Source organism: Myotis yumanensis, unplaced genomic scaffold (assembly GCF_028538775.1).
Source record: "Myotis yumanensis isolate MYYU_CA2020_CCGP unplaced genomic scaffold, mMyoYum1.0.hap1 SCAF_20, whole genome shotgun sequence".
NCBI classification, from domain to species: Eukaryota; Metazoa; Chordata; class Mammalia; order Chiroptera; family Vespertilionidae; genus Myotis; species Myotis yumanensis.
Window position 1 is genome coordinate 1,570,703 of NW_027223771.1, and position 25,578 is coordinate 1,596,280.

Genomic DNA, 25,578 nt, shown 5'->3' on the forward strand with positions numbered 1-25,578 from the left:
AAAAACAAAAACAAGAAGGGGGTGGGGGGTAGGGAGCAGCCTAAGGCACAGATGGGAATTCATTTATACGAGTGATTGGAGTTCCAGAAGGAGAGAGAGACGTTAGGACCAGAATAAACTGACAATGACTCCAACAGGAATAAGAAAGCCCTCTGATCCACACAGCAACACTGATGGATCTCAAAGACGTTGAGTAAAGAAGTCAGACATGTTCAAATCCCACTTCTGACACCAAAAAAAAAAAAAAAAGGTCAGACATGGAGGAGTGTATACTTTCCAACCCATTTCATGAAGTTCAAGAACAGGCAAAAACTAAGCAATAGAGAAGTCAAAACAGTGGTTATGTCTGAGGGGTACTGCTGACGGGAAGGGCTGTGAGCACGGAGGGGCACAGCTCCACCCCTGCAGGTCTCTACATGGCCTTGTGGGCAAGGCTTGAGCAGTCTGCCTGGCGTCTTGACAGTTGAGAGAATGTGCTACAATTACTCGTGGAGCAAGGGGACACGCAGCCATGTTCAACTGTTGGTGACAGACAGCGGAGACTGGCCCACTCCTTTTGGGGAGCCGTCGTGTGCCGAGTAGTATCAGTCATTTCAGCCCTTATTTTTGGCCTCACTGCTGCGAAGCTGTCCTGAGGTCATAATTCAAAAAGAAGACAAATGTGGAATTAATGGAGATACTCATTGCAGTATGACTTATTCTGCTTCAAACTTACAAAACTCTGCCTGGCCGGTGTGGCTCAGCATTGACCTAGGAACCAGGAGGTCACATGCCCGGGTGCAGGCTTGATCCCCAGTGAGGGGCGTTCAGGAGGCAACCGATCCATGATCTTCTCTCATCACGTTTCTACTCTCTCTCCCTCTTCCTTCCTCTGAAATCAATTTTAAAAATTAAAAACAAAACAAAGCACACAGCCCTAACCAGTTTGGCTCAGTGGCTAGAGCATTGGCCTGTGGACTGAAGGGTCCCTGGTTCAATTCCAGCCAAGGGCACATGCCTGGGTTGCGGGTTCGACCCCCAGTAGGGGGCGTGCAGGAGGCAGCCAATCAATGATTCCCTCTCATCATTGATGTTTCTCTCTCCCTTCCTCTCTGAAATCAATAAAAAAAATTTTTAAATATTTTAATAAAAGAAACATAAGATGACAAAACCCAGCCGCCCAGTAAAAGGAGAATCACCCAGACAACTAGAGGATGTTTTAGTCGTTGGGTGGCGAGCAGGGAAAGGACAGCGGTGGGTGCCCCGCACCGACAGGAGGCAGCACCCCGGCCTGAGACTGTGGCATCGACATCAGGTTCCCCGGGCGGAGCCGGGCGGCGGGCCGGGGCGGGAGGGGGTGCTCCCGCTGCTGTAGGATCGCGCGCCGCCTCCAGTGAGGTTCGCACCGAGGAGCCCGGCTCTCCTCGCGGCCCGCAGCGCGCACGGGCCGGGCCGGGACTGCGGCTGCGCACTGCGGCCGGGTCTACGGCGCGGGGCGCACGGGAGGCGCGTGGCGGCCGGAGCGGGCGGGGCCGGGGCGGCGCCGCTGTCCCCGCCCCGCACGCAGCTCCGCCGGCGGCCGCGGGAGGAAGGGCCGGGCGGGCGGGCGCAGTGGAGCGCGCCGGCGGCCCTGGCCCCGCGGGAGCGCGGCTGCGGCGCGCGGAGTCGGGGCGGCCGCCTTCCCTGCGTCGCTGCCGGGCGCGGGCCGCCACCCGCGGGGATGCGAGGGGCAGCGCGAGGCCCGCGGGGCCCGGAGCGGCGCGAGGCCGGCCGCACACGGTAATGCGCCGGGCGGACGCGGAGGAGGGTCCTGCTGTCCCGCCGGGGCCCAGTGTGGGCAGCGGGAGTGCGAGCGGCGCCTCGGGGTGCCTCCGCCGGTCCCGGGACCGAGACAGCTGCCCGGTGCGGGGCGCGGGGTGCGGGGTGCTGGGCTGGCCGACCCGGCGCAGGTGCCTGCCTCCCGGGTGAAACCCCCCCCGCCCCGTCTCTCTCCAGCTCCACCCACTTTGGCCCGGAACCTGCCCCCAAAGGCTAAAAATATTGCCCGGAGGCTCCTGAGCGGAACCGGACCGCGCTCAGCGGGGCACAGGGCACCGGCGACAGCGCTCCGAGCCCCGCACTGCCGGCTGCCGGCGGCCTCTCTCCGCGGCGCAGGCAAGTGGGGGGCCCGCGGGCGGGGCAGCGGGCGCCGGTCGCCCGAAGTTACCTTCCTGTCCGGCCTGTCCCCTCCCTGCCCAGGGGACCCCTTCAGCAGCGATCACTGCTGGCTTCCCGGGGGGTCCCCCCAATGCCGTCCAAGCGGAGGGTGCAAGTTAGCTCCTGCGCCATCGGGACTAGCGGGAAGGTACAGAGGACTGGGTCAGTGTGAGCATCAGCTGCTCGGTTTTCAGTCCGTCCTGTATTTCCTGATGGGAGCGGAGCCGTGCCCGGCGAGTGCCAGCCTGGTCCCCGAGGGCAGGGAGAAAGGCTTTTCTGTGGGTCTTTAAATCAAAATAGCTGTTGATTCCTCTGGAACTAGAAACCACGTGGTCCAGGAGCCAGGACGCCCACCTGCTGTGCCGGCTGCGTCTTCCTGGACCAGCTCTTGGGGGGGCTGGTTACGATCGAGAGGGTGTGTGGTGACCTCTGGAGTCAGAGCTGGGAAGTTTGTTATCTCGCGTGTTTTTTATAGCATCAGCCGGTGGGGGGGGGGGGGGGGGGATCTGCTCTCCTGAGGAGGAGGAGGCAAGACCAGGAGGAGGTCTGTGTCTCAGCCAAGAGAGTCCGATCCCCGCGGGGTGAGGACCCACACTGAGCGCTGGGACTTGCTGTTCTGGAGCTCCCTTTTCTGGGGAGTCGGGCAAATAGAGGTTCCCGGGGAGCAGCTCTTGGGATCCCCTTGGAGCGTTTGGCGGAAAGATCCCCAAGGGGGTTTGGCTGTTGGAGCTGAATACGGTGCCCCTCCTGCCAGGTGTGTGTGGCGGCCAGGATGAAGCTGAAGAAGCAGGTGACGGTGTGTGGGGCCGCGGTCTTCTGCGTGGCCGTCTTCTCGCTCTACCTCATGCTGGACCGAGTGCAGCACGACCCCACCCGGCACCAGAATGGCGGGAACTTCCCCCGGGTGAGTCAGGCCTGGCGGCTGAGGTCTTCACGCACAAACCGTCAGGGCTCAGCGCCCAGCTGGAGGGTCATGTCAGCCCAGGACAAGAACACTGCTTCCCCCTGGGCAGCTTTTCTTTTTTTTAAAAAAAAAATATATTTTTATTGATTTCAGAGAGGGAGAGAGAGACAGAAACATCAATGATGAGAGAGAGTCATCAATTAGCTGCCTCCTGGCACGGCCCCTCCAGGGATCAAGCCCGCAACCCAGGCATGTGCCCTTGACCAGAATCGAACCCGGGACCCTTCAGTCCACAGGCTGATGCTCTATCCATTGAGCCAAACCAGCCAGGGCTGGGCAGCTTTTCTTTAACCCCGAGCTAAAAACAATGATGCCACGGAAGGAGGAGGGGGAAATGGCATGATGGACTGCTGCTCTGTCTTGGGAATTTTTTTTTTAATATATTTTTATTGATTTCAGAGAGGAAGAGAGAGAGAAACTTCAATGATGAGAGAGAATCACTGATCGGCTGCCTCCTGCACACCCCACACTGAGGATCGAGCCTGTAACCTGGGCATGTGCCCTTGACCGGAATCAAACCCGGGACCTTTCAATCCGCAGGCCGATGCTCTATCCACTGAGCCAAACCGGCTAGGGCTGTCTCGGGAATTCTTGGCAGATATTGCTAATGGATTGCACCATGGGGCCCGGATGCAGTCCTTGTGGGCACACAGGCTGCGCCGTGTGGAGAATAGGCATGTGAGGTGAAACCTCGGCCTCCCGGGGCTAGAGGGCGAGGGTGCTCCCAGCCCAAGTGGGTTGCAGTCCTCCGGAGTGATTGGCGCCTCTTCCTTTATCTGGCCAGAGCCGTTACCCCCGTAGGCTCGTGGTTCTGCCTTCCTCAGGGCAGGCCAGGGTCACAGTCTGGCCTCAGGTGCAGGCCGCAGGCCGAGAGCACCCCTGAGGCGGCAGGAAGGAGCGGACGGTGACTGCTCTCTGGTTTTCTGGCAGAGCCAAATTTCTGTGCTGCAGAACCGCATCGAGCAGCTGGAGCAGCTGCTGGAGGAGAACCACGAGATCATCAGCCACATCAAGGAGTCCGTGCTGGAGCTGACCGCCAACGCCGAGGGCGCGCCCGCCCTGCTGCCCTACTACACGGCCAACGGCTCCTGGGTGGTGCCGCCGGAGCCCCGGCCCAGCTTCTTCTCCGTCTCCCCCCAAGACTGCCAGTTTGCTCTGGGGGGCCGGGGCCCGAAGCCGGGGCTGCAGGTAAGAGCCTGAGCCGGCGGGGGACCCTCGGGGGCCCGGGAGGCGCCACTGAGCCGGGTCCTGCTCGGCAGATGCTGACGGTGTCGGAGGAGCTGCCCTTTGACAACGTGGACGGCGGGGTGTGGAAGCAGGGCTTCGACATCTCCTACGACCCCCACGACTGGGACGCCGAGGACCTGCAGGTGTTCGTGGTGCCGCACTCGCACAACGACCCAGGTAGGGCCACAGCGCCCCGCAGCCGGGCGTGGGTTGGGCTTGCTTTTTTGAAAATATATTTTTATGGCCCTGGCTGGTTTGGCTCAGTGGATAGAGCATCCGCCTGCGGACTGAAGGGTCCCAGGTTCGATTCCAGTCAAGGGCACATGCCTGGGTTTCGGGCTCGATCCCCAGTAGGGGCTGTGCAGGAGGCAGCCGATCAATGATTTTCTCTCATCATTGATGTTTCTCTCTCTCTCTCCCTCTCCCTTCTTCTCTGAAATCAATAGGAAATATATAAATATACTTTTAAAAAATATTTTATTGATTTTTTACAGAGAGGAAGGGAGAGGGATAGAGAGCTAGAAACATCGATGAGAGAGAAACATCGACCAGCTGCCTCCTGCACACTCCCTACTGGGGATGTGCCCGCAACCAAGGTACATGCCCTTGACCAGAATTGAACCTGGTACCTTTCAGTCCGCAGGCCGACACTCTATCCACTGAGCCAAACCGGTTAGGGCTATATATACTTTTTTTATTGAGCAGATAAATCAATAGGAAATATATATAAGTATAAATATGTATACTTCAGAGAGGAAGGGAGAGAGAGAGGGAGATAGAAACATCAGTGATGAGAGAGAATAATGGATTGGCTGCCTCCTGCACGGCCCCAACTGGGGATCGAGCCCACAACCCCCGGGGCAGATGCCCTGACGGGAAACCGAACCGTGACCTCCTGGTTCATAGGTCGATGCTGAACCACTGAGCCACGCCGGCCGGGTTCAGCGGGCCCTCTGATGGCCAGGGTAAGGGAGAGTCAGTCGAAGAAGGTGTAGCATCTTCAGGGGACCCTGTGTTGCTCCCCAGGCTGGATCAAGACCTTTGACAAGTACTACGCGGAGCAGACCCAGCACATCCTCAACAGCATGGTGACCAAGCTGCAGGAGGACCCCCGGCGCCGCTTCCTCTGGGCCGAAGTCTCCTTCTTCGCCAAGTGGTGGGACAACATCAGCGCCCAGAAGAGAGCGGCCGTCCGGAGGCCAGTGGCTGTCGGGAGGCGAGGGAGGGCCGTCCTCTGGGCCTGGGATGGGTGTGCAGGTCGCGCCCGAAGCTATGGTCCCACTGTGGCGGGAGGGGCGAGGGAACGCGTGCAGGGGTGAGGCCGAGAATGAGATGACAGGAACTGGGTCGAGGGTCACTGTGTTAGGAGAGATCAGAGTTCTGTGAGCACAGAGAAGAGAAAGCCAGGAGCCCTGACCGGTTTGGCTCAGTGGATAGAGCTTCGGCCTGCAGACACAAGGGTCCCGGGTTCGATTCTGGTCAAGGGCATGCACCTTGGTTGCGGGCACATCCCCAGTAGGGGGCGTGCAGGAGGCAGTGGATCGATGTTTCTCTCTCATCGATGTTTCTAACTCTCTATCCCTCTCCCTTCCTCTGTAAAAATATCAATAAAATATATTTTTAAAAAAAAAGAAAGAGAAAGCCAGGAGCCAGGCCCCTGGACGCTCAGGTGGCGTCCGCAGGTCAGCAGGACCAGGACAGCAGGGAAGTGGGCTGGTGGGAAAGGAGAGCCCGTGTCCGTCCCCTTGGTCCCAGGTTCGCGTGAGCTGGCTGTGAGGCCATGCGCCCGGGTCCCAGCACCTTCTGTTCAGCACGACTGGCCAGATGCCCCCCCTCCCCGCCCCCATGCTGAGTGTGAGGCCTTCACTGCAGGCTGGTGGGCACCGGGCAGCTGGAGATGGCCACCGGAGGCTGGGTCATGCCCGACGAGGCCAACTCCCATTACTTTGCACTGATCGACCAGCTCATCGAGGGACACCAGTGGCTGGAGAAGAATCTCGGTGAGGCAGGCTCAGGAGAGGGCATCTGCCCCAGAGCTGGGCCCAGAGGGTAGCTGGGGGCTGTCGGGTGCAGGGTTGGCAGATGGCGGTACCGTTGTGTGCTGATTCCCCCATCCGGGGCCCGGTGTGATGGCAGGAAGGGAGCTGGAGGTGGGATCGTCCCGGGAGGCCCGGCGTGGGGTGTTCAGGGCTCTGGCTTCCGTTCCCCTGCCCAGGTGTGACCCCGCGCTCGGGCTGGGCCGTGGACCCCTTCGGACACAGCCCCACCATGGCTTACCTGCTACGCCGTGCCAACCTGACCAGCATGCTGATTCAGAGGGTGCACTATGCCATCAAGAAGCACTTCTCTGCCACCCACAGCCTGGAGTTCATGTGGAGGCAGAGCTGGGGTAAGGCCAGGTAGGGTGGAGTTGGTGCCCGTGGTCACCCTCCCCGGGGAAGGGCAGGGGCCTCAGAGCAGGTCACCATGGGGGCACTGCGTACTTCTGAGCCTTCCCTGCGTCCTGACCCTTGACCTGCACGTCCTCTGCAGCCTTAAGTCTAGGTCGAGCCTCCTCCTTTTTTTTTTTTTTTTTTTTAATCCTCATCCGAAGATATTTTTCCATTGATTTTCAGAGAGAGTGGAAGAGAGAGAGAAAGACAGAGAGACATCGATGTGAGAGAAACACATCGATTGGTTGCCCCCTGCACGTACTCCGATCGGGGCCCGGGCCGGGGAGGAGCCTGCAACTGAGGTACATGCCCTTGACCGGAATCGAACCCAGGACCCTCAGTCCCCAGGCCGATGCTCTAGCCCCTGAGCCACACCGGCCGGGGCAGAGCCTCCCCTTCCTTGGGGTGCCTGCAGCTGGGGCGGATCGCTGTCCTGCGGGTGCCCCTGTGCCCAGCTCCCGACACGGCCGGCTGGGGGCTGACTGGCCGCCGTGTCCTCTTCAGACTCGGACTCCAGCACAGACATCTTCTGCCACATGATGCCCTTCTACAGCTATGACATCCCCCACACCTGCGGCCCGGACCCCAAGATCTGCTGCCAGTTCGATTTCAAACGCCTGCCTGGCGGGCGCATCAACTGCCCGTGGAAGGTGCCTCCTCGCGCCATCACAGAGGCCAATGTGGCCGAGAGGTACGGCCGCCTGCCCGGGCTCTGCTGCTGGGGCTTCGTAAGGGGGGAGCGGGCTCGGGGGTGCGTCAGGCCCACGGCCACTTTGGTGGCAGCTCCCTGACGAGTCCCCTGGAGACGGAGTGTTTCTGAGGAACCGCCTTTCCCACATGGTTTTACTTCCTCAATGAGCACGTTTTCCCGCCCTCACAAACCGTCAGAGCCGCGTGGCTGACCCGCGGGTGAATAATTCTCAGATCGGTACAGTTCCTTCCAGCCTTCAGCCTGATGTCACCTCGGGCATCAGCCTCCCGCCCCTGAGAAAGCAGGCTCGTTCCCTTTGAGACAATCCCCGGGGGCCCCTAGAATGTCGCTGTGGCTGAAATCGGCCCCCTGGGAAAGTGCAGGTTAAGAGGGATCAGAAACAGCGATTTAGCCAGAACCAGTCTGGCCTTAAGAATACAACAGGTCCAACTGGTTTCCAGGGTGCAGCCTCCAATTTCCATGATGTCCGAGAGGTAAGAGTACATGTGACCGGAGGGAGGGCGAGCGGTCTTTTGTTTCCAGATCCAGAAACCTAACTGCAGCTCCCAGACAGACACAGAGGCTCGGGCTGCGGAGGCAGGCCTTTTCTTTTTTTTCTTTTTCTTTTTTTTAATATATTTTACCGATTTTTTTTACAGAGGAAGGGAGAGGGATAGGGAGTTAGAAACATCGATGAGAGAGAAACATCGATCAGCTGCCTCCTGCACATCTCCTACTGGGGATGTGCCCGCAACCCAGGTACATGCCCTTGACCGGAATCAAACCCGGGACCCTTCAGTCCACGGGCCGACGCTCTATCCACTGAGCCACACTGGCCAGGGTAAGGCAGGATTTTCCTTAGCGCAGCCTCCATGGGCCACAGGTGCCAGCCCAGGTGTGCAGCGAGCCAGTCACAGAATAACTTCATTTTCTCCTTTGAAAGGCTTTCTCGGTGGGTAAACGAGGGGGAAATGGTATTTGAGGCGTCCTCTCCTGAAAACAAAATAGAAAAGTAGAGGCTGACCAGCACGGTTAAGTGGCTTAGTCGCTGGTTGAACTGCGACACCAAAATATGATATACCATATTTTGTGTTTTTTTAAAATATATCTTTATTGATTTCAGAGAGTAAGGGAGAGGGAAAGAAATAGAAACATCAATGATGAGAGAGAATCACTGCCTCCTGCACATCCCCCACTGGGGATCAAGCCCGCAACCCAGGCATGTGCCCTTGACCGGAATCAAACCTGGGACCCTTCAGTCCACAGGCTGATGCTCTATCCACTGAGCCAAACCAGGTAGGGCTACCATGTTTTTGTAGGTTGATCTGAAAAGAGAAAGGGGGCCTGGCCGGTGTGGCTCAGCGGTTGAACATTGACCCAGGAACCAAGAGGTCACCGGTTCGATCCCTGGTCAGGGCACATGCCCGGGTTGCCAGCTCCATCCATCCCAGTGTGGGGCGTGCAGGAGGCAGCCAATCAGTGATTCTCTCTCATCATTGATGTTTCTATCTCTCTCTCCCTCTCCCTTCCTCTCTCTCTCAAATCAATAAAAATATATTTTTTTCAAAAAGAGAGAGAAAAGGGGCTTTGATAATATGCTACAGGTACCTGCTTGTTTATTGATTTTACCAGTAACTTGGATGAAAAAGAAAATAAATGTTTATATATAGTTCCTACCAGGTGCCAGGCAGGGTTCCCTTGTTCTAGCAAATACTAGTTCGTGCAGTTTATTTTATTCCTCATAATGGTGTGATGGTGGATACTGATATTATCCTCATTTCATAGGAACTGAGGCCCAGAGAGGTTAAGGCACTTGCTCAGGGTCACTCAGCGAGTGCAGGCGGAGCTGGGGTTGGCACGGTCCTGCTCCCGAGTGCAGGCCCCTCCCTCCAGGGCTGCCTCACTCACTGGTGGACAGAGGTAGCCGGAGTGTCAGGGTCCCGATCCCAGCAGTTTGGGACGTGGGTCGAATCTGACACCTCAGGTTTATTAGGCACAGGTGTAAGTTTCCACCCTGAGCTTCAGAAAACAATAGAAACTTCAGGATGAGGAGAAAAGACCTTGAGAGCCACACGCATGGAGAAACGGCAACTGACATTAGCACCGCGGGGGCTGCCAGCCACACCCACGTAGACACTCGCCACTCCCATGGGAGCGCCAGCCGGAACAGGGCGGGTTCTGTCTTCCCTGTGGGCCAGCCCCGCCTCGTCCCCTGTATCCATCACTGGGTCCCTGCACCGAGGAGGGTGGGCACATCTTTGGTATGTTTTAATATGTATTTTATTGATTTCAGAGAGGAAGGGAGAGGGAGAGAGAGAGAAACATCAGTGATGAGAGAGAATCATGGATCGGCCGCCTCCTGCACGCCCCCCCATTGGGGATCGAGCCCGCAACCCGGGCATGTGCCCTTGACCGGGAATCGAACTCGGGACCCTTCAGTCCCCAGGCCAACACTCTATCCACTGAGCCAAACCGGCCAGGGCCTTTGATGTGTTTGAAGGAGACTCACAGGGAAGGAGGACTGGTCTGCTGTGTGTGGGGTCCGGAGATGGAAGCCATACCTGCAGCCCAGCACGGCGGCTCTCCGCCCGTCAGCACTGTGGAGAGCGCTGGGCTCCAGGACGGGGTCCCACCCCCCAGGCGGGCACCTGCAGGCCCGGGACTCCCCACCCCCACGGGGTGCTGCAGAGGGGCCGCGGGGGCTCTGCTCAGCATCCTGTCACACCCCCCTCCCCCCCAGGGCAGCCCTGCTCCTGGACCAGTACCGCAAGAAGTCCCGGCTCTTCCGGAGCAACGTGCTGCTGGTGCCGCTGGGCGACGACTTCCGCTACGACAAGCCCCAGGAGTGGGACGCCCAGTTCTTCAGCTACCAGCGGCTCTTCGACTTCCTCAACAGCAAGCCCGACCTCCACGTGCAGGTGCGGCCGCCGGCCCTTCCTGAGGCTCCCGACCGGGGTTCCCTCCCGACTTTCCCAGGGCTTCCCTTTTTTTTTTTTTTTTTTAAAGGATTATTTTTTGTTTATTCATTTGTCATGTTTTTGTCCATCCTCACCTGGGGATATTTTTCCATTGATTTTTAGAGAGAGTGGAAGGGGGAGGGAGAGAGAGAGACACATCGATTGGTTGCCTCCTGCACGACCACGGGGCTAGGGCCATACTTTATTTTTTATTTTTATTTTTTTAAATATATTTTTATTGATTTCAGAGAGGAAGGGAGAGGGAGAGAGAGATAGAAACATCAAGGATGAGAGTCATTGATTGGCTGCCTCCTGCGCGCACCCTACTGGGAATCGAGCCCGCAACCCGGGCATGTGCCCTTGACTGGAATCGAACCATTCAGACTGCAGGCTGAGGCTCTATCCACTGAGCCAACACGGCTAGAGCTATTTTTTATTTTTTAAGTAAACTTTTTATTGTTGATAGTTGATATTTATAATAGATATTTCCCCTTTCTCCCCTTTTCCCCCCATCCTCCCAGCCCCTACTTACCCCCTCCCACCCAGGTCTTCCCTTCCCTATTGCTGTGCCCATGGGCTGTGCCTATTCTTTGGTTTATCTCTTCTCGTCCCCCAGCCCCACATCGAGCTGTGTCAGTCTGTTCCATGCCTCCCTCTTTGGCTCTTATTTTGTTGGTCATTCATTCTGTTCATTAGATTCCGCCGATAAGTGAGATCATGTGGTATTTGTCTTTCCCCTCTGCCAGAATTCTCTCCCAGGCCCCCCGTGAGGGTGTGAGGCCGGAGGGTGGCAAGGACAGGGTCCGAGTTGGCGGGATCCCGGCCGCAGCCCCGGGCCCCCGTTCCCAGGAGGCTCTGGCACTGAGGGGAACGGGTTTTCGGGGTCCCCACAGGCCCAGTTTGGCACGCTCTCCGACTACTTTGACGCCCTGTACAAGAGGACGGGGGTGGAGCCGGGGGCCCAGCCCCCGGGGTTTCCCGTGCTGAGCGGAGATTTCTTCTCCTACGCGGACCGGGAGGACCATTACTGGACCGGCTACTACACCTCCCGGCCGTTCTACAAGAGCCTGGACCGCGTCCTGGAGGCGCACCTGCGGTGAGCCCGGCCGGCAGCCCGGGGTGGAAGGTGGGCGGGGGGTGGGGGAACCTGGGTGTCCTGGGGCGGGTGGGGCGCTGACTCCTCTCTCCGCACAGCGGGGCGGAGATTCTCTACAGCCTGGCAGCCGCTCACGCCCGCCGCTCCGGCCTGGCCAGCCAGTACCCGCTCTCGAACTTCGCCCTCCTGACCGAGGCCCGGCGCGCCCTGGGGCTCTTCCAGCACCACGACGCCATCACGGGCACTGCCAAGGAGGCCGTGGTGGTGGACTACGGGGTCAGGTGCGGCCCTGCCCACCCTCCCAGAGAGAGGCCGTGCGGGGCGGCCGCGGGCAGCCTGGGCAGCGTGTGTGGGCGTCTCCCCCACAGTCCCTCTCCTGTCCCCCAGGCTGCTGCGCTCCCTCGTCAGCCTGAAGCAGGTCATCATCAACGCGGCCCACTACCTGGTGCTGGGGGACAAGGAGGCCTACCGCTTCGACCCCGAGGCGCCCTTCCTCCACATGGTGAGCCTGCTCAGGGGACCCCCTGGCGTGGGCGGTCCCACCCCAAGAGCTGGGGGGTGGGGTCTTTCTCCTCCTCTTTCCCTGCCCTGTCCTGGGGTGCGGTCTGTGCCCAGTGCAGCTGCTGGTCCCCACCCGTGTCCTGGCGGCAGGATGCTGCGGCAGGCCGAGTCCCGGCTCTTCCCTTCCCACCGTTTTTTTTTAATACATTTTTTTTTATTGATTTCAGAGAGGAAGGGAGAGGGAGGGAGAGAAACATCAGTGATGAGGGAGAATCATGGATCAGCTGCTTCCTGCACGCCCCCTACTGGGACCATATGCCTTTGACTGGATTCGAACCCGGGACCCTTCAGTCCCCAGGCTGACGCTCTATCCACTGACCTGAACCAGCTAGGGCCCCTTCCCACTTTTTTTTTTTTGAAATAAGAACGCCATTTATTTTATTTTTTTAATATATTTTTATTGATCTCAGAGAGGAAGGGAGAGAGAGAGAGAGAGAAACATCCATGATGAGAGAGAATCATGGATCGGCTGCCTCCTGCACGCCCCCTTCTGGGGATCGAGCCCACAACCCGGGTATGTGCCCTTGACCGGGAATCGAACCCGGGACCCTTCAGTCCACAGGCCGGCGCTCTATCCATTGAGCCACACCAGCTAGGGCCTTCCCACTGTTTAATTCCAGGATGACACTCGCTTAAACCACGACGCCCTGCCAGAGCCCACGCTGATCCAGCTGGACGCCTCGCCCAGGTGAGCCGGACCAGCCACGCCCGGGACAGAGCTGTTCTTCCCCCCGCCCCCCCGCACCTCCTGGCGAGCTCACCCTCCCCCCGCAGGTACGTGGTGCTCTTCAACCCGCTGGACCAGGAGCGGCTCAGCGTGGTGTCCCTGCTCGTCAGCTCGCCCCGGGTGCGCGTCCTGTCGGACGAGGGCCAGCCCCTGGCCGTGCAGGTCAGCGCGTACTGGAGGTCCGCCACCGACATGGTCCCCGACGTCTACCAGGTGAGCCTCTGCCCACCCTGGGCCTCTGTCCCTCGGCACCAGCCTCCCGCCCTCCCCCGTGCTCCCCGGGTTGGGGACCGGGGTCCGGGGGGAGGGGTTGCCCAGAGGACAGTCGCTGGTGAGGTTTCTGTCCTTGAAGGGAAGGCGAGGTCTGGGATAGTCCTGGTGAGAGTCCACGTGGCATTCTATTGCCTGCCATTCATTCTTTCAGCAAACCTGTATTTTTTTATTTGTTTTAAATAATATCTACTTGATTATTTTTATTGATTTCAGAGAGGGATAGAGAGATAGAAACATCAATGATGAGAGAGAATCATGGATGGGCTGCCTCCTGCACGCCCCCCTACAGGGGATCGAGCCCGCAACCCAGGCATGTGCCCTGACTGGGAATCGAACCCGGGACCCTTCAGTTCGCAGGCCGAGGCTCTATCCACTGAGCCACACCGGCCAGGGCTCAGCAAACCTTAGTGTGGGGCTGCCATAGTCTCCCAGTGTCATTGGAGATTCGTAACAGTCTGACCAGGGGCAGGTAACACCACCTCCTCTTTCCCAGGAGGGGACGGAGGCCCGGTGGGTGCAGGGCCTTGCTCAGGCCCAGGACCCGCATCCCAGGCCTGTGCCCAGAACTGACGCCAGGCTGTGCCCTGTGCCGTAGGTGTCTGTGCCCGTCCGCCTGCCGGCGCTGGGCCTGGGCGTGCTGCAGCTGCAGCCGGGCCTGGACGCCCACCGCACCCTGCCCTCCTCCGTGCGCGTCTACCTGCAGGGCCGGAAGCTGGCCGTCAGCCGGCACGAGGCCTTCCCCCTCCGCGTCATGGACTCCGGCCCCGGCGACTTCGCCCTCAGCAACCGCTACATGCAGGTCTGGTTCTCAGGCCTTAGCGGGCTCCTCAAGGTAAGGCCCGGCGGGAGCCCGAGGGTGCGGGAGCCGCGGGAGCCGTGGGCCGGGAGCCTGAGGGTGCGGGCCCCGGAGCTGTGGGCCGGGAGCCTGAGGGTGCGGGAGCCGCGGGAGCCGTGGGCCGGGAGCCCGAGGGTGCGGGAGCCGCGGGAGCCGTGGGCCGGGAGCCTGAGGGTGCGGGAGCTGCGGGCCCCGGAGCTGTGGGCCGGGAGCCTGAGGGTGCGGGAGCCGCGGGAGCCGTGGGCCGGGAGCCCGAGGGTGCGGGAGCCGCGGGAGCCGTGGGCCGGGAGCCTGAGGGTGCGGGAGCTGCGGGCCCGGGAGCCGTGGGCCGGGAGCCTGAGGGTGCGGGAGCTGCGGGCCCGGGAGCCGTGGGCCGGGAGCCTGAGGGTGCGGGAGCTGCGGGCCCGGGAGCCGTGGGCCGGGAGCCCGAGGGTGCGGGAGCCGCGGGAGCCGTGGGCCGGGAGCCTGAGGGTGCGGGAGCCGCGGGCCCGGGAGCCGTGGGCCGGAAGCCCGAGGGTGCGGGAGCCGTGGGAGCCGTGAGATCCGTGGGCCGGGAGCCGTGGGCCGGGAGCACGCCGCCGCCCGGCTGACGTGGGCCTCGGGGACTGGGCTCCGCTCCTGGGGACGTTCGTGCGCGCCCTCCCGGGGGCAGGCCTGACATGCCGGTGTGGGGCCAGGGGTCAGGGCTGTGTTTCTCGGCAGAGCGTCCGAAGGGTGGACGAGGAGCGGGAGCAGCGCGTGGACATGCAGTTCTTGGTCTACGGCACCCGCACGTCCAAGGACAAGAGCGGCGCCTACCTCTTCCTGCCTGACGGCGAGGCCCAGGTACTAGGGGTGCGGCGGAACCCCGGGGGCCTGGGGCCTCGCTCCCAGGGCACAGGAGACCTGTGGACGGGGCAGTGGGGAGGGCCTGGGCCTTCCTCCGGGGTGGGCCCTACTGGGGGCCTGGCCTGGGAGGGGCGGGGAGCTCACCCCGGCGGGCTTGGCCCAACTCAGCCAGGGTCTCGGGCCAGGGCCTGCCGGGCACAGCTCCTTCCCGGCCCGGCCCTGGGCGGGCCCCTCCCTGCTCTGCCCTGTGCCGGGGCTCAGTGCCACCCGCTCTCTCCCAGCCCTACGTCCCCAAGGAGCCCCCCGTGCTGCGCATCACCGAAGGCCCCTTCTTCTCGGAGGTGGCGGCGTACTACGAGCACGTCCACCAGGTGGTCCGGCTCTACAACCTGCCAGGTGCGCCCGCGGAGGAGGAGGGCAGACAGGTGTGGGCCCCCGGCTGTGACACGCGCTTCCGCCCGCCCGGGCCCTGTCGGGACAGCTCTTCCCGACCCGTGGTCGTCTGAGGCAGGGATGACGCTTAATTGATTCTCTGGGCGTAAAGGTTGTCCAGGAAGAAACGCTGGGGATGGCCTGGGGGTGGGCGCAGCCTGTCCAGCCGCCTCTCCGGCCGCGGCCCAGCCTCACACGCTCCCTCTGTCCCTGTGCCCAGGGGTGGAGGGGCTGTCGCTGGACGTGTCCTCGCTGGTGGACATCCGGGACTACGTCAACAAGGAGCTGGCCCTGCGCGTCCGCACGGACATCGACAGCGAGGGCACCTTCTTCACCGACCTCAACGGCTTCCAGGTGACTCGGGGGGCCCGGGGACCCCTCGGAACAGAACTCGGACTGGGTTTTGCTTCCGGAAGTCGGAGGCACCGGGGTGAGGTCAGGAGGGGTGCCTGCCCTGATGGAGAAGAGGAACCAGGCGAGAGTGGCCAGGGAGGGACCCCTTCAGACTGGGGGCCCCCTGGGGCCCACGTCAGGGCCTGGATGCCCTTGACCCGCTGGCCTGCCCCCCAGGTGCAGCCCCGGCGGTACCTGAAGAAGCTGCCCCTGCAGGCCAACTTCTACCCCATGCCCGTCATGGCCTACATCCAGGACGCCCAGAGCCGGCTCACGCTGCACACGGCACAGGCCCTGGGCGTCTCCAGCCTTCGCGACGGTGAGTGGGAGCAGGAGCCACGTGGGGGGTAAAGGGCAAGAGAGGACGCGCATCCTGCCCCCCCGCCCCCCAGCCTCTCCGCTCTCCAGTCCCCCCGCCCCTTCCAATCCGCATCTCAGCCCCCCGCCCCTGCCCCGTCCCCCTTGCGAGAGGGGGCGAGCCATTAGCAGCTGCCAGTCACAGGCGCCGCTGTCACCCTCCCCCCTGATGGAGGCGCCTGGGGGTGGGTGCCCCTCAGGAGGCATCAGAATATTGAACAGTGATTCTCTCTTTTTTAAAAAGAATTATTTTTTATTGATTTCAGAGAGGAAGGGAGAGGGAGAGAGAGAGAGAGAGAAACATCAGTGATGAGAGAGAATCATTGCTCGGCTGCCTCCTGCACCCCCCCTACTCGGAATCGAGCCCGCAACCCGGGCATGTGCCTTGGCTGGGAATCGAACCCGGGACCTCTTGGTCCATGGGACGACGCTCAGTCCACGGAGCCACCACAGCCTGGCTGAAGGTTGGTTCTCCGCTGAGGTGTGCAGTCCCCTCCGGCCAGGGACGGGAGAGGGACAGTTGGAAAGATGCATCGGTGTTGTAATGAATTATTTAGCAAAGGAGAAAAGGATGTTCCGTTTTCCTACTCATGGTCATTAAAAAGGAGAATGACGTTCTTAAGAATCAAACAAGGGCAAGAGGTGCCGTAGCCTGGAGCTGGGCAGCCGGGCGAGTGAGCCAGGTGCCCCGTGCCCTCGGGGCGATGTGAACAGCTTGCACCTTCGGAGCCGCTGTGCAGGGCTGAGCCGCGGCCTGTCCGGGCTGTGCAGGGGCTGGCGGTGAGGGCTGTGCTGGGAGAGTGACCCCTTCCCCAGGGTCACCCGGCTGCAGAACTTCCTTTGGTCTGTCTGTCTGCCCCTGGGCTGTGTCCACGCTTGGTGCTCTCTGCCCTTCCGGGAAACAGCGTGCTAAGAAATGATGGTTTTATTTACTAATTTGAGAGGTGGGGGGGGGGGGGGGGAGAAAAAGAAGAAAAAGAAAACCACATTGATTCTTTGTTTCACTTATTTGTTTTTTTTCTCTTTTTTTTATTGCTTAAAGTATTACAAAGAGTATTACATATGTCTTTTTTTTTCCCCCCGCCCTTGACAATCCCCTGGCCTCCCCTACCCCCCAGTGTCTTATGTCCATTGGTTATGCGTATATGCATGCATACAAGTCCTTTGGTTGATCTCTTACCTTCCCTTCCTGCCCCCCAACCCTCCCCGGCCTTCCCGCTGCAGTTTGACAGTCTGTTCGAGGCAGCTCTGCCTCTGTATCTATCTTTGTTCAAAAGTTTATTATGGCCTCTATTATCCATAAATGGGTGAGACCATGTGGTATTTTTCCTTCATTGACTGGCTTATTTCACTTAGCATAATGCTCTCCAGTTCCATCCATGCTGTTGCAAATGGTAAGAGTTCCTTCTTTTTACAGCAGCATAGTATTCCATCGTGTAGATGTACCACGGTTTTCTAATCCACTCATCTACTGCTGAGCACTTAGGCTGTTTCCAGATCTTAGCTATGGTGAATTGTGCTGCTGTGAACATAGGGGTGCATAGATCCTTTCTGATTGGTGTTTCTGGTTTCACTTATTTGCGCATTCATTGATTGATTCCTGTATGTTCCCCGACCGGGGATCGAACCCACAACCTGGGCACATCGAGATGACGCTCTGACCAACTGAGCTACGCAGCCAGGGTCTAAGAAATGACTGTCGTATGTGCAGGAGTCTGTTTTGGGCCTTTCAGCTACCTTTCTGTGATTGCTTGGGGAAGACTGCGGCACCGCCGACATGAGAACCGGGGCTGGGATGGAGGAACGGAGGGAGGGCCCGTGTGTGTGTGTGTGTGTGTGTGTGTGTGTGTGTGTGTGTGTGTGTGAACCCTCCAGAGGTTCTTTAAAAAGCAGGCGCCGGGAGAACCCTCACCCCCGCACTATACGCCAGCCTCGCAGTGCGCCCCCCGCCCCCAAGCGCAGAAAGAGAACCCCGGCTCTGAGATGGTCACTGCCGTCTCTTTTCCCCTGGGCAACCCCCATGACCCTCCTCCCAGCCTCTGCCCAACTGTCCATCTGGCTGTCCCCTCCTGCCCGGGGAGGCGGGCAGAGCAGGACTCTGTCCCCGCGTGGGGCAGGTGCGGAGAGAGTGTCAACTGCCCGGTTAGGCCTGGGAGCGGCTGCTGGAGGCTGGCCGGCGCTGGCAGTGTGTTTATGCGGCCGGTCCAGATGCTCCTGCCTGGACATCTGGCCGCCCCTGGGGAGTCACGGGGCAGGGCCGTGTCTGCCGGGTGACCTGCCCCCGCCCGGCCCCTGGTGGCCTCCTCTGCGAGGCCGGCCCTTCACGGAGCCCCCTCCCAGCTCTGGGTCCCAGGGCTCCTTTCCCTCCCGGGTGATTCAGCTTCTGCCCACCGCCCCCACCCCGGGCTCTGTGGCCGGGTTCTTCCCAAGGTCACTGTCTGCTCCCATCGGGACTCACAGTTCGCGCCCGCAGGCCAGCTGGAGGTGATCCTGGACCGGCGGCTGATGCAGGACGACAACAGAGGCCTGGGCCAGGGGCTCAAGGACAACAAGAGGACCCGCAACCACTTCCGCCTCCTCCTGGAGCGGCGCACGCTGGGCAGTGAGGTAGGGTCGGGCCTCCCTCCCTGGGGTGGCCCTGGGGTGCAGCGAGGGCTCGGGGAGCACAGCCTGGTGCCTGGGTCAGGGGCGGTCAGTCTCACACCCTGAAGCTCCACCTCATGCAGCCTGGCGCCCCCTTCGCTTGCACCCCGTCTCCAGTGCCCTGTGCTCACCTCCCGCCTCCATCTCTGCACCTCCCCCAACCCTTTCCCTCGGCCCCCTGGTTCCCCAGCCCTCTCTCCGGCAGCCCCTCTCACCTCATGGCTTTTTTAAAAAACATTTACATTTTGCCCTAACCGGTTTGGCTCAGTGGATAGAGCAGTGATGGCGAACCTATGACACGCGTGTCAGAGGCGACACGCAAACTCATTTTTTTGGGTGATTTTTCTTTGTTAAATGGCATTTAAATATATAAAACAAATATCAAAAATATAAGTCTTTGTTTTGCTATGGTTGCAAATGTCAAAAAATTTCTATATGTGACACGGCACCAGAGTTAAGTTAGGGTTTTTAAAAATGCTGACACGCCGAGCTCAAAAGGTTCGCCATCACTGGGATAGAGCGTCGGCCTGTGGACTGGAAGGGTCCCGGGTTCGATTCCGGTCAAGGGCATGTACCTGGGTTGCGGGCACATCCCCAGTAGGGGGTGTGCAGGAGGCAGCTGATGGATGTTTCTCTCTCATCGATGTTTCTAACTCTCTATCCCTCTCTCTTCCTCTCTGTAAAAAATCAATAATATATATATATATTTAAAAAATAATAATAAAAAAATAAAGACATTTAAATTTTAATACCTTTTTTAAAAAATATTTTTTTATTGACTTCTGAGAGGGAGGGAGGAGAGAGGGATAGAAACATCAATGATGAGGGAGAATCATTGATCAGCTGCCTCCTGCACGCCCCCCACTAGGGATCCAGCCACCAGCCGGGGCATGTGCCCTGATTGAGAATCGAACCCATGACCTCCTGGTTCATAGGTCCACACTCAACCACTGAGCCACACCGGCCGGGCCTGGCTTTCTCTCCAAACTGGCACCATGTTTAGGGCCTCGGTCTGTTAGCAGCAGGAGCATAACCGAGAGACAAGGGCCGGCAGTGGGTGCTAAGCTGGTGTCCCTTAGCAAGCTGTGGCTGGAATTGGAGCGGTGGCAGCCTACCCCTCCGTCCGCCGTGTCTGTGCCTCAAATAGAGCCCGAGCTCTCAAGATACTGACTCTGCTCTCTGGGAATTTATTTGAGGTATGCGTGGGGGATAAGCCATGTGTGTAGAAGGACCAGGTACAAGACGGTGTGTCCACTGGTTCTGAGGAGCCAGAGAACGCTGTGGTCCGAGGGGGTCAAGGACAGCATCCTGGAGGAGGGGCCACCCGGGCCCGGCTCTGATGAATGAGGGTCTGATCTCCACCCACGGCCCAAGGCCCAGCGGGAAAGACCCATCTGAATGGGGAGGAGCAGTGAGTCCACTCGGACTAGAGCTGCCTGACCAGCGTGGGAGCCACGCGGCTGTTTAAGTTCATTAGAGCTACCCCGGCCGGCGTGGCTCAGTGGTTGAGCATCGACCTATGAACCAGGAGGTCACGGTTCAATTCCCGGTCAGGGCACAGGCCCAGGTTGCAGGCTTGATCCCCAGTGCGGAGTGTGCAGGAGGCAGCCGATCGGTGGTTCTCTCTCATCACTGACGTTTCTCTCTCTCTCCCTCTACCTTTCCCTTCCTCTCTGAAATGAGTAAAATATATTTTAAAAAAAGACTGGAGGCTGGGGTGCCAGTTGAAAGGCCATTCAAGCCCCAGCCGGTGTGGCTCAGAGGATAGAGCGTCGGCCTACAGACTGAAGGGTCCCGGGTTCGATTCCGGCCAAGGGCACATGTCTGGGTTGCAGGCTCGATCCCCAGTGTGGGAACTGCTGGAGGCAGCCGGTCCATGATTCTCTCTCATTATTGATGTTTCCATCTCTCTCCCTCTCCTTCTCTCTGAAACCAATACAAATATATTTAAAAAAGAAAAGCCATTCAAGCAGCAAAGGCTGGTGGCTTGAACCTGAGCCATGGGAGAGAGAAGTCGGGTTGGATGTGAGGACACAGCAGGGGTGGGACTGGAGACCAGGCAGAGGGAAGTGGGGTTCTGGGCTAGTGGGAGGGGGGCGGGACTAGGGACAGAGCTACAGCACTCAGGACAGTCGCTGCCCCCGAGGACAGGTCAGTGCAGCCTGTGAGTGTGATGTCCAGGTCAGCCATCCAAGTGTGTCAGTCGGCTCAGCCGTGGGGACCGCTGGGCCGAGGCTCAGGGCGCTGCTGTGGCCGTGGAGGGGCACTCGGATGACCATCTCCATCAGCCCGTGCCCCTGGCGGAGAGCACCTCTGCCTGCCGTCCTCCCTGAGAATCTGACCTCGGTGACGGGAGGTGCCGCTGAGGCGAGTGTGCTGTTCACAATAGTGTCATGAGAGCAAAAAAACCCACAAAAAGTAGAGGAGAGTGAGTAGCCCGCCGCCTTTTTTAAATTGATTTCAGAAAGGAAGGGAGAGAAACATCAATGATGAGAGAGAATCATAGATCGGCTGCCTCCTGCACGCCCCACACTGGGCGCCGAGCCTGCAACCCGGGCATGTGGCCTGACCGGGAATCGAACCGTGACCTCCTGGTTCCTGGGTCAAAGCTCAACCCCTGAGCCACGCCGGCCGGGCCGGGGGCCCTTTCCAAGTGGTGTGCGATGGGAGGTGGCCGCACTTGAAGGGTCCTGGAGCCAGGCCCCCCTTGTACCCAGACCCATCGGGGAAGCTCTTTCCAAAGGAACTGGCCGGGTTGTATTTCATCCTCACCCTCACCCCTCACCCACATCTCGGGCCAATCTTGCAGGTGTCAGATGGCCACTCCACCAGCTACCCGTCCCTCCTCAGCCACCTGACCTCCGTGTACCTGAATGCCCCGGTGCTTGCCCTGCCCGTCGCCAAGCGGCAGCCCCCGGCTCCCGGCCTGCGCTCATTTCATCCTCTGGCTTCCTCGCTGCCCTGTGACTTCCACCTGCTCAACCTGCGCACGCTTCAGGCTGAGGTGAGGATCCCGCTCAGCCCCGGATCTCCAGGACCAAATTATGGCCTGTCCTCACCCACGCTCCTCTTTGTCCCAGCACCGCCTTCGGGGCAGAGGTGCTGCTGCACCTGTGAGCCCCGGGGAGCACCTGTGAGCCCCGGGGAGCACCTATGAGCCCCGGGGAGCACCTGTGAGCCCCGGGGAGCACCTGTGAGCTCAGGGGAGCACCTGTGAGCCCCGGGGGAGCATCTGTGAGCTCTGGGGAGCACCTGTGAGCCCCGGGGGAGCATCTGTGAGCTCCGGGGAGCACCTGTGAGCCCTGGGGGAGCACCTGTGAGCCCCGGGGAGCATCTGTGAGCTCAGGGAGCACCTGTGAGCCCCGGGGAGCATCTGTGAGCCCCGGGGAGCACCTGTGAGCCCTGGGGGAGCACCTGTGAGCCCCGGGGAGCACCTGTGAGCTCAGGGAGCACCTGTGAGCCCCGGGGAGCATCTGTGAGCTCAGGGAGCACCTGTGAGCCCTGGGGAGCATCTGTGAGCTCAGGGAGCACCTGTGAGCCCTGGGGGAGCATCTGTGAGCTCAGGGAGCACATGTGTGCCCCCAGGGGAGCACTTGTGAGCTCTGGGGGGCATCTGTGAGCTCAGGGAGCATCTGTGAGCCCCGGGGAGCACCTGTGAGCTCGGGGAGCACCCGCCTCACTGCCTTGTGCTGTCACCAGGATGAGACCTTGCCCTCGGCAGAAGCCGCACTCATCCTACACCGCAAAGGCTTCGACTGTGGCCTTGAGGCCAAGAACTTGGGCTTCAACTGCACCACAAGTCAAGGCAAGGTGAGCAGGGCCCAAGTGTGGGAAGGGAGCCCCTGAGGAGAGGAGGTAGGGAGATGGGGCAGCTGGGAATGGGAGGCGTGAGAGAGGTGGGTGAGACTGCAGTGAGGTCAGGCAGCGATCAGGGGGCTGGAGGGGAGCTGGGAGGGGGCAGGTATCACTCTGGGTATTTGAGAGAGAAAAACGGAAGCTGCTGACATTTGTTTTCAAAGCTATGGAGGCCCAGTGGTGCAAGTTCTAGACGAGATGCCCATCAGACACAGAAATGAAAATCCAAAAGCACCCTGGCCAGTGTGGCTCAGTGGATAGAGCGTCGGCCTGCGGATCAAAGGGTCCCGGGTTCGATTCCGGTCAAGAGCACATGCCTGGGTTGCAGGCTCCTCCCCAGCCCGGTCCCTGTTCGGGGCTCGTGCAGGAGGCAACCAATCTATGTGTTTCTCTCACATCGATGTTTCTGTCTTTCCCTCTCTTTTCTTTTTTTTTTTTTTTAAATATATTTTATTTGATTTTTTACAGAGAGGAAGGGAGAGGGATAGAGAGTCAGAAACATCAATGAGAGAGAAGCATCCATCAGGTGCCTCCCGCACATCTCCTACTGGGGATGTGCCCACAACCCAGGTACATGCCCTTGACCGGAATCGAACCCGGGACCCTTCAGTCCGCAGGCCGATGCTCTATCCACTGAGCCAAACCGGTCAGGGCTCCCTCTCTTTTCTTTTCTCCCTAAAAATAAAATATCAATGGAAAAATATCCTAGGGTGAGGATTAACAAAAAACAAACAAAAAACCCAAAAGCCATCAAGCTGTACTCGTTGTGTAAGCCGGCACCCACAAACGCCTCCACGCGCCAGGTCCTCAGAAGAGGACCAGGACATGGCCCCTGCCCCCCAAGAGCTCACCGCTCGGTGCAGCGGTCCCGACCCCGGGTCCAAGGTCAGGCTCGGGCCGAGCACATCTGGGTGAGCCTGGGGCCGGGGCAGACCCGCACGTGTGCGTAGGCACACGGCTGCTGACGGCACAGCGAGTACTGGAGGAAGAGCTGCCCCCCCAGCGTGTCAGCACCCAGCACGGCCTTCCCCCCTCTCCTCCGCGCAGGTGGCCCTAGGGACCCTCTTCCGCGACCTGGACGTGGGCTTCTTGCAGCCGACCTCCCTGACGTTGCTGTACCCGCTGGCCTCGCCCTCCAACAGCACGGACGTCTCCCTGGAGCCCATGGAGGTGGCCACCTTCCGCCTGCGCCTGGGCTAGGGCTTCCCGTGGCCGCAGGGGAAGGTCCTCCACGTAAGGTCGGGTCGGACCAGCCGCACTGGGCACCCCGTCCCGCTCGGCCCCTCAGACCGAGCTCGGCCCTCGCTTCCTCTTTATTGTTGCTGCTTCTGTGTTCGGGGGCCACCCACAGCCCGGTGCCGGGCGGCCAGGGCAGACGCTAGTGAGACCGGGACAGAAGGCCCTGGGTCGGAACGGGCAGGGCCCGCCGCGGCTTCGGGGTGTGAGTGACCGGCAGGCGCCCATCCTTTTCCCAAAATGGGATGGAGGAGAATCGGGAGAGGTGGGGAGGCTGAAACCGCCAGCCCCAGGGTCGGCCGGTCCTAGGGGATCTCGTGGTTGTGTGGGGACCGTGTCCCGGGGTGACGAGCAGGCACAGAGGGGTGCCGGAGGAGGGGATGGGGGAGCAGGAGGACCCCCGCTTTCTGTGAGGGCTCCACTCCGAGTGCTCCCTGGCGGGAGGACGCCCTGGAGACTGTCGTGGCTGGAGGTCAGGGCACTTCAGGTGCAAAATCCCCATCCCAGACTGGGCGCCTGGTCTGTGTGTTGATCTTGAGCGGGGTGGTGGCAGGGGTGTGGGGGCCCTCCCTCCTGCGGACTCCTCTCTGGTTCCTGTCCTCTGCACACCACGGTCCCCGCGAGCCCCTTCCAGCCCCTTCCAGCCATAGGGGTGTGTGGCCCGGCGCCCAAGATGCCCGCGCGTCTCTGGAAGAACCCGGGTCCTGGTACAGGGACCAGGGACATGTGAGTGACTGAGGCCTTGTGGCTGCTCACCGGCCTTCATCTCAGCTTCGATGAATAGAGAACATGCTGTGATAGTCTCTATAGACGCTGAAACGACATTTGGCAAAATTTACAAGCTATCCCTTATTAAAACTCTCTAAGATTAGAAAGAGACGTGCTCATCTAGGTAAAGGTCTCTCTCAGAACCAACAGGTGATGGCATTCCAAAGAGCCCAGCCTCACAGGCGTTCCCGTTCGCGCCAGAAACTAAACTGGCCGAGGGCTCAGTGCTCTTTAGGGGAGTCCTGGCACTGCTGGCCCGGCAGCGGGCGGAGGACGGAGAAGAGAAAGTCGCAGTTGTCGTTCTTTGTAGACGATAGAAGGGCCGACCTATAAAATCTGAGCGCGTCAGCAGAAGACCCGTTGGCCGCATTCTGTAAGTTGACCCAAATGAACACACTTTATTTTCCTGGACAGACCCTGCTCTCTCCACACAGCCCGTACGTTCATGCTGTTCCCGTGCCGTGGGGTGCTTTTTGGAATACCACAGGTTCTAAAGTGCATTTGGAAGAGTAAATGTGTGCGAACACGAAGAGGTCTGAGTCCTGATGAATCGGGGTGCGTGGGGTGGCCGTGTGGGGGCGGGGGCAGGCACTTGTCCTTCGGGGCTCCCCAAAGGACGCGCAAGCGACCGTGAGTTCAGCGCTTGTGACCTGGGGTGGGAGCAGGCACATGGGCTGGTGGGACGTGCACAGACCCAGGTATTTGGGAATTCAGGATAAAAGGAGTATTTTGGGGGGAAAGATGGGTTATTTAATAAGCAGTGCTTTACTCTCTCTGCTTCCTGCCGCTGCGTCGGCAAGATGGGGGAGCCGAGCTAGCTTGAATAAAGACTCTTATGCTTTTGAAAATGAAAAAAAAAAAAAAAGAAAAAAAAAATAAGCAGTGCTTTAGGACAACTGGATCTGTGAAAGTGACTGAGATCTCTACCTCACAGTTTCCACAAAAATTAGTTCCAGAGGGAAAAAATAATAAAGCTAAACTCTAAAACCACTGAAGAAAATATAGGATATTTTCCAACCTATGGTGTGGGAAGGCCTGTTATAAACATAGGAAACCTAAAAGGTTTATAATAATAAGGGAAATGATGTAATGAGGGAAAAGAAAGATTTTACCACAAAATATTCAAGG

General features: G+C 59.6%; 1 protein-coding gene across 2 annotated transcripts; it reads left to right on the forward strand.

The window, feature by feature from the left end:
• Window positions 1–1,607: 1,607 nt before the first annotated feature.
• Window positions 1,608–24,980, forward strand: MAN2A2 (mannosidase alpha class 2A member 2). 2 transcript variants are annotated; one of them, XM_070400645.1, is made up of 24 exons: window positions 1,608–1,758; window positions 1,975–2,133; window positions 2,930–3,079; window positions 4,070–4,327; window positions 4,399–4,543; window positions 5,393–5,564; window positions 6,239–6,366; window positions 6,582–6,755; window positions 7,303–7,489; window positions 10,230–10,407; window positions 11,340–11,542; window positions 11,641–11,823; window positions 11,930–12,044; window positions 12,724–12,791; window positions 12,878–13,043; window positions 13,699–13,935; window positions 14,641–14,763; window positions 15,048–15,162; window positions 15,419–15,552; window positions 15,769–15,910; window positions 18,422–18,555; window positions 21,401–21,595; window positions 22,291–22,401; window positions 23,494–24,980. In XM_070400645.1, the coding sequence occupies exons 3-24, from the start codon at window positions 2,948–2,950 to the stop codon at window positions 23,644–23,646; spliced, it is 3,453 nt and encodes a 1,150-aa protein (XP_070256746.1). In that variant the 5' UTR covers window positions 1,608–1,758; window positions 1,975–2,133; window positions 2,930–2,947; the 3' UTR covers window positions 23,647–24,980. The 2 variants fall into 2 exon arrangements, with proteins under 2 accessions (XP_070256746.1, XP_070256747.1); XM_070400646.1 differs by having other exon boundaries at window positions 4,091–4,327.
• The last annotated feature ends 598 nt before the right edge of the window (window positions 24,981–25,578 follow it).

What these genes read in the sequence shown, in the direction of transcription:
- MAN2A2 (XM_070400645.1), top strand. Translation starts at nt 2,948, where the DNA reads ATGAAGCTGAAGAAGCAGGTGACGGTGTGTGGGGCCGCGGTCTTCTGC. An exon ending in TGGTCCCCGACGTCTACCAG is followed by an intron (nt 13,044 to 13,698) that starts GTGAGCCTCTGC and finishes CCTGTGCCGTAG; the next exon opens with GTGTCTGTGCCCGTCCGCCT. An exon ending in CCGACCTCAACGGCTTCCAG is followed by an intron (nt 15,553 to 15,768) that starts GTGACTCGGGGG and finishes CCTGCCCCCCAG; the next exon opens with GTGCAGCCCCGGCGGTACCT.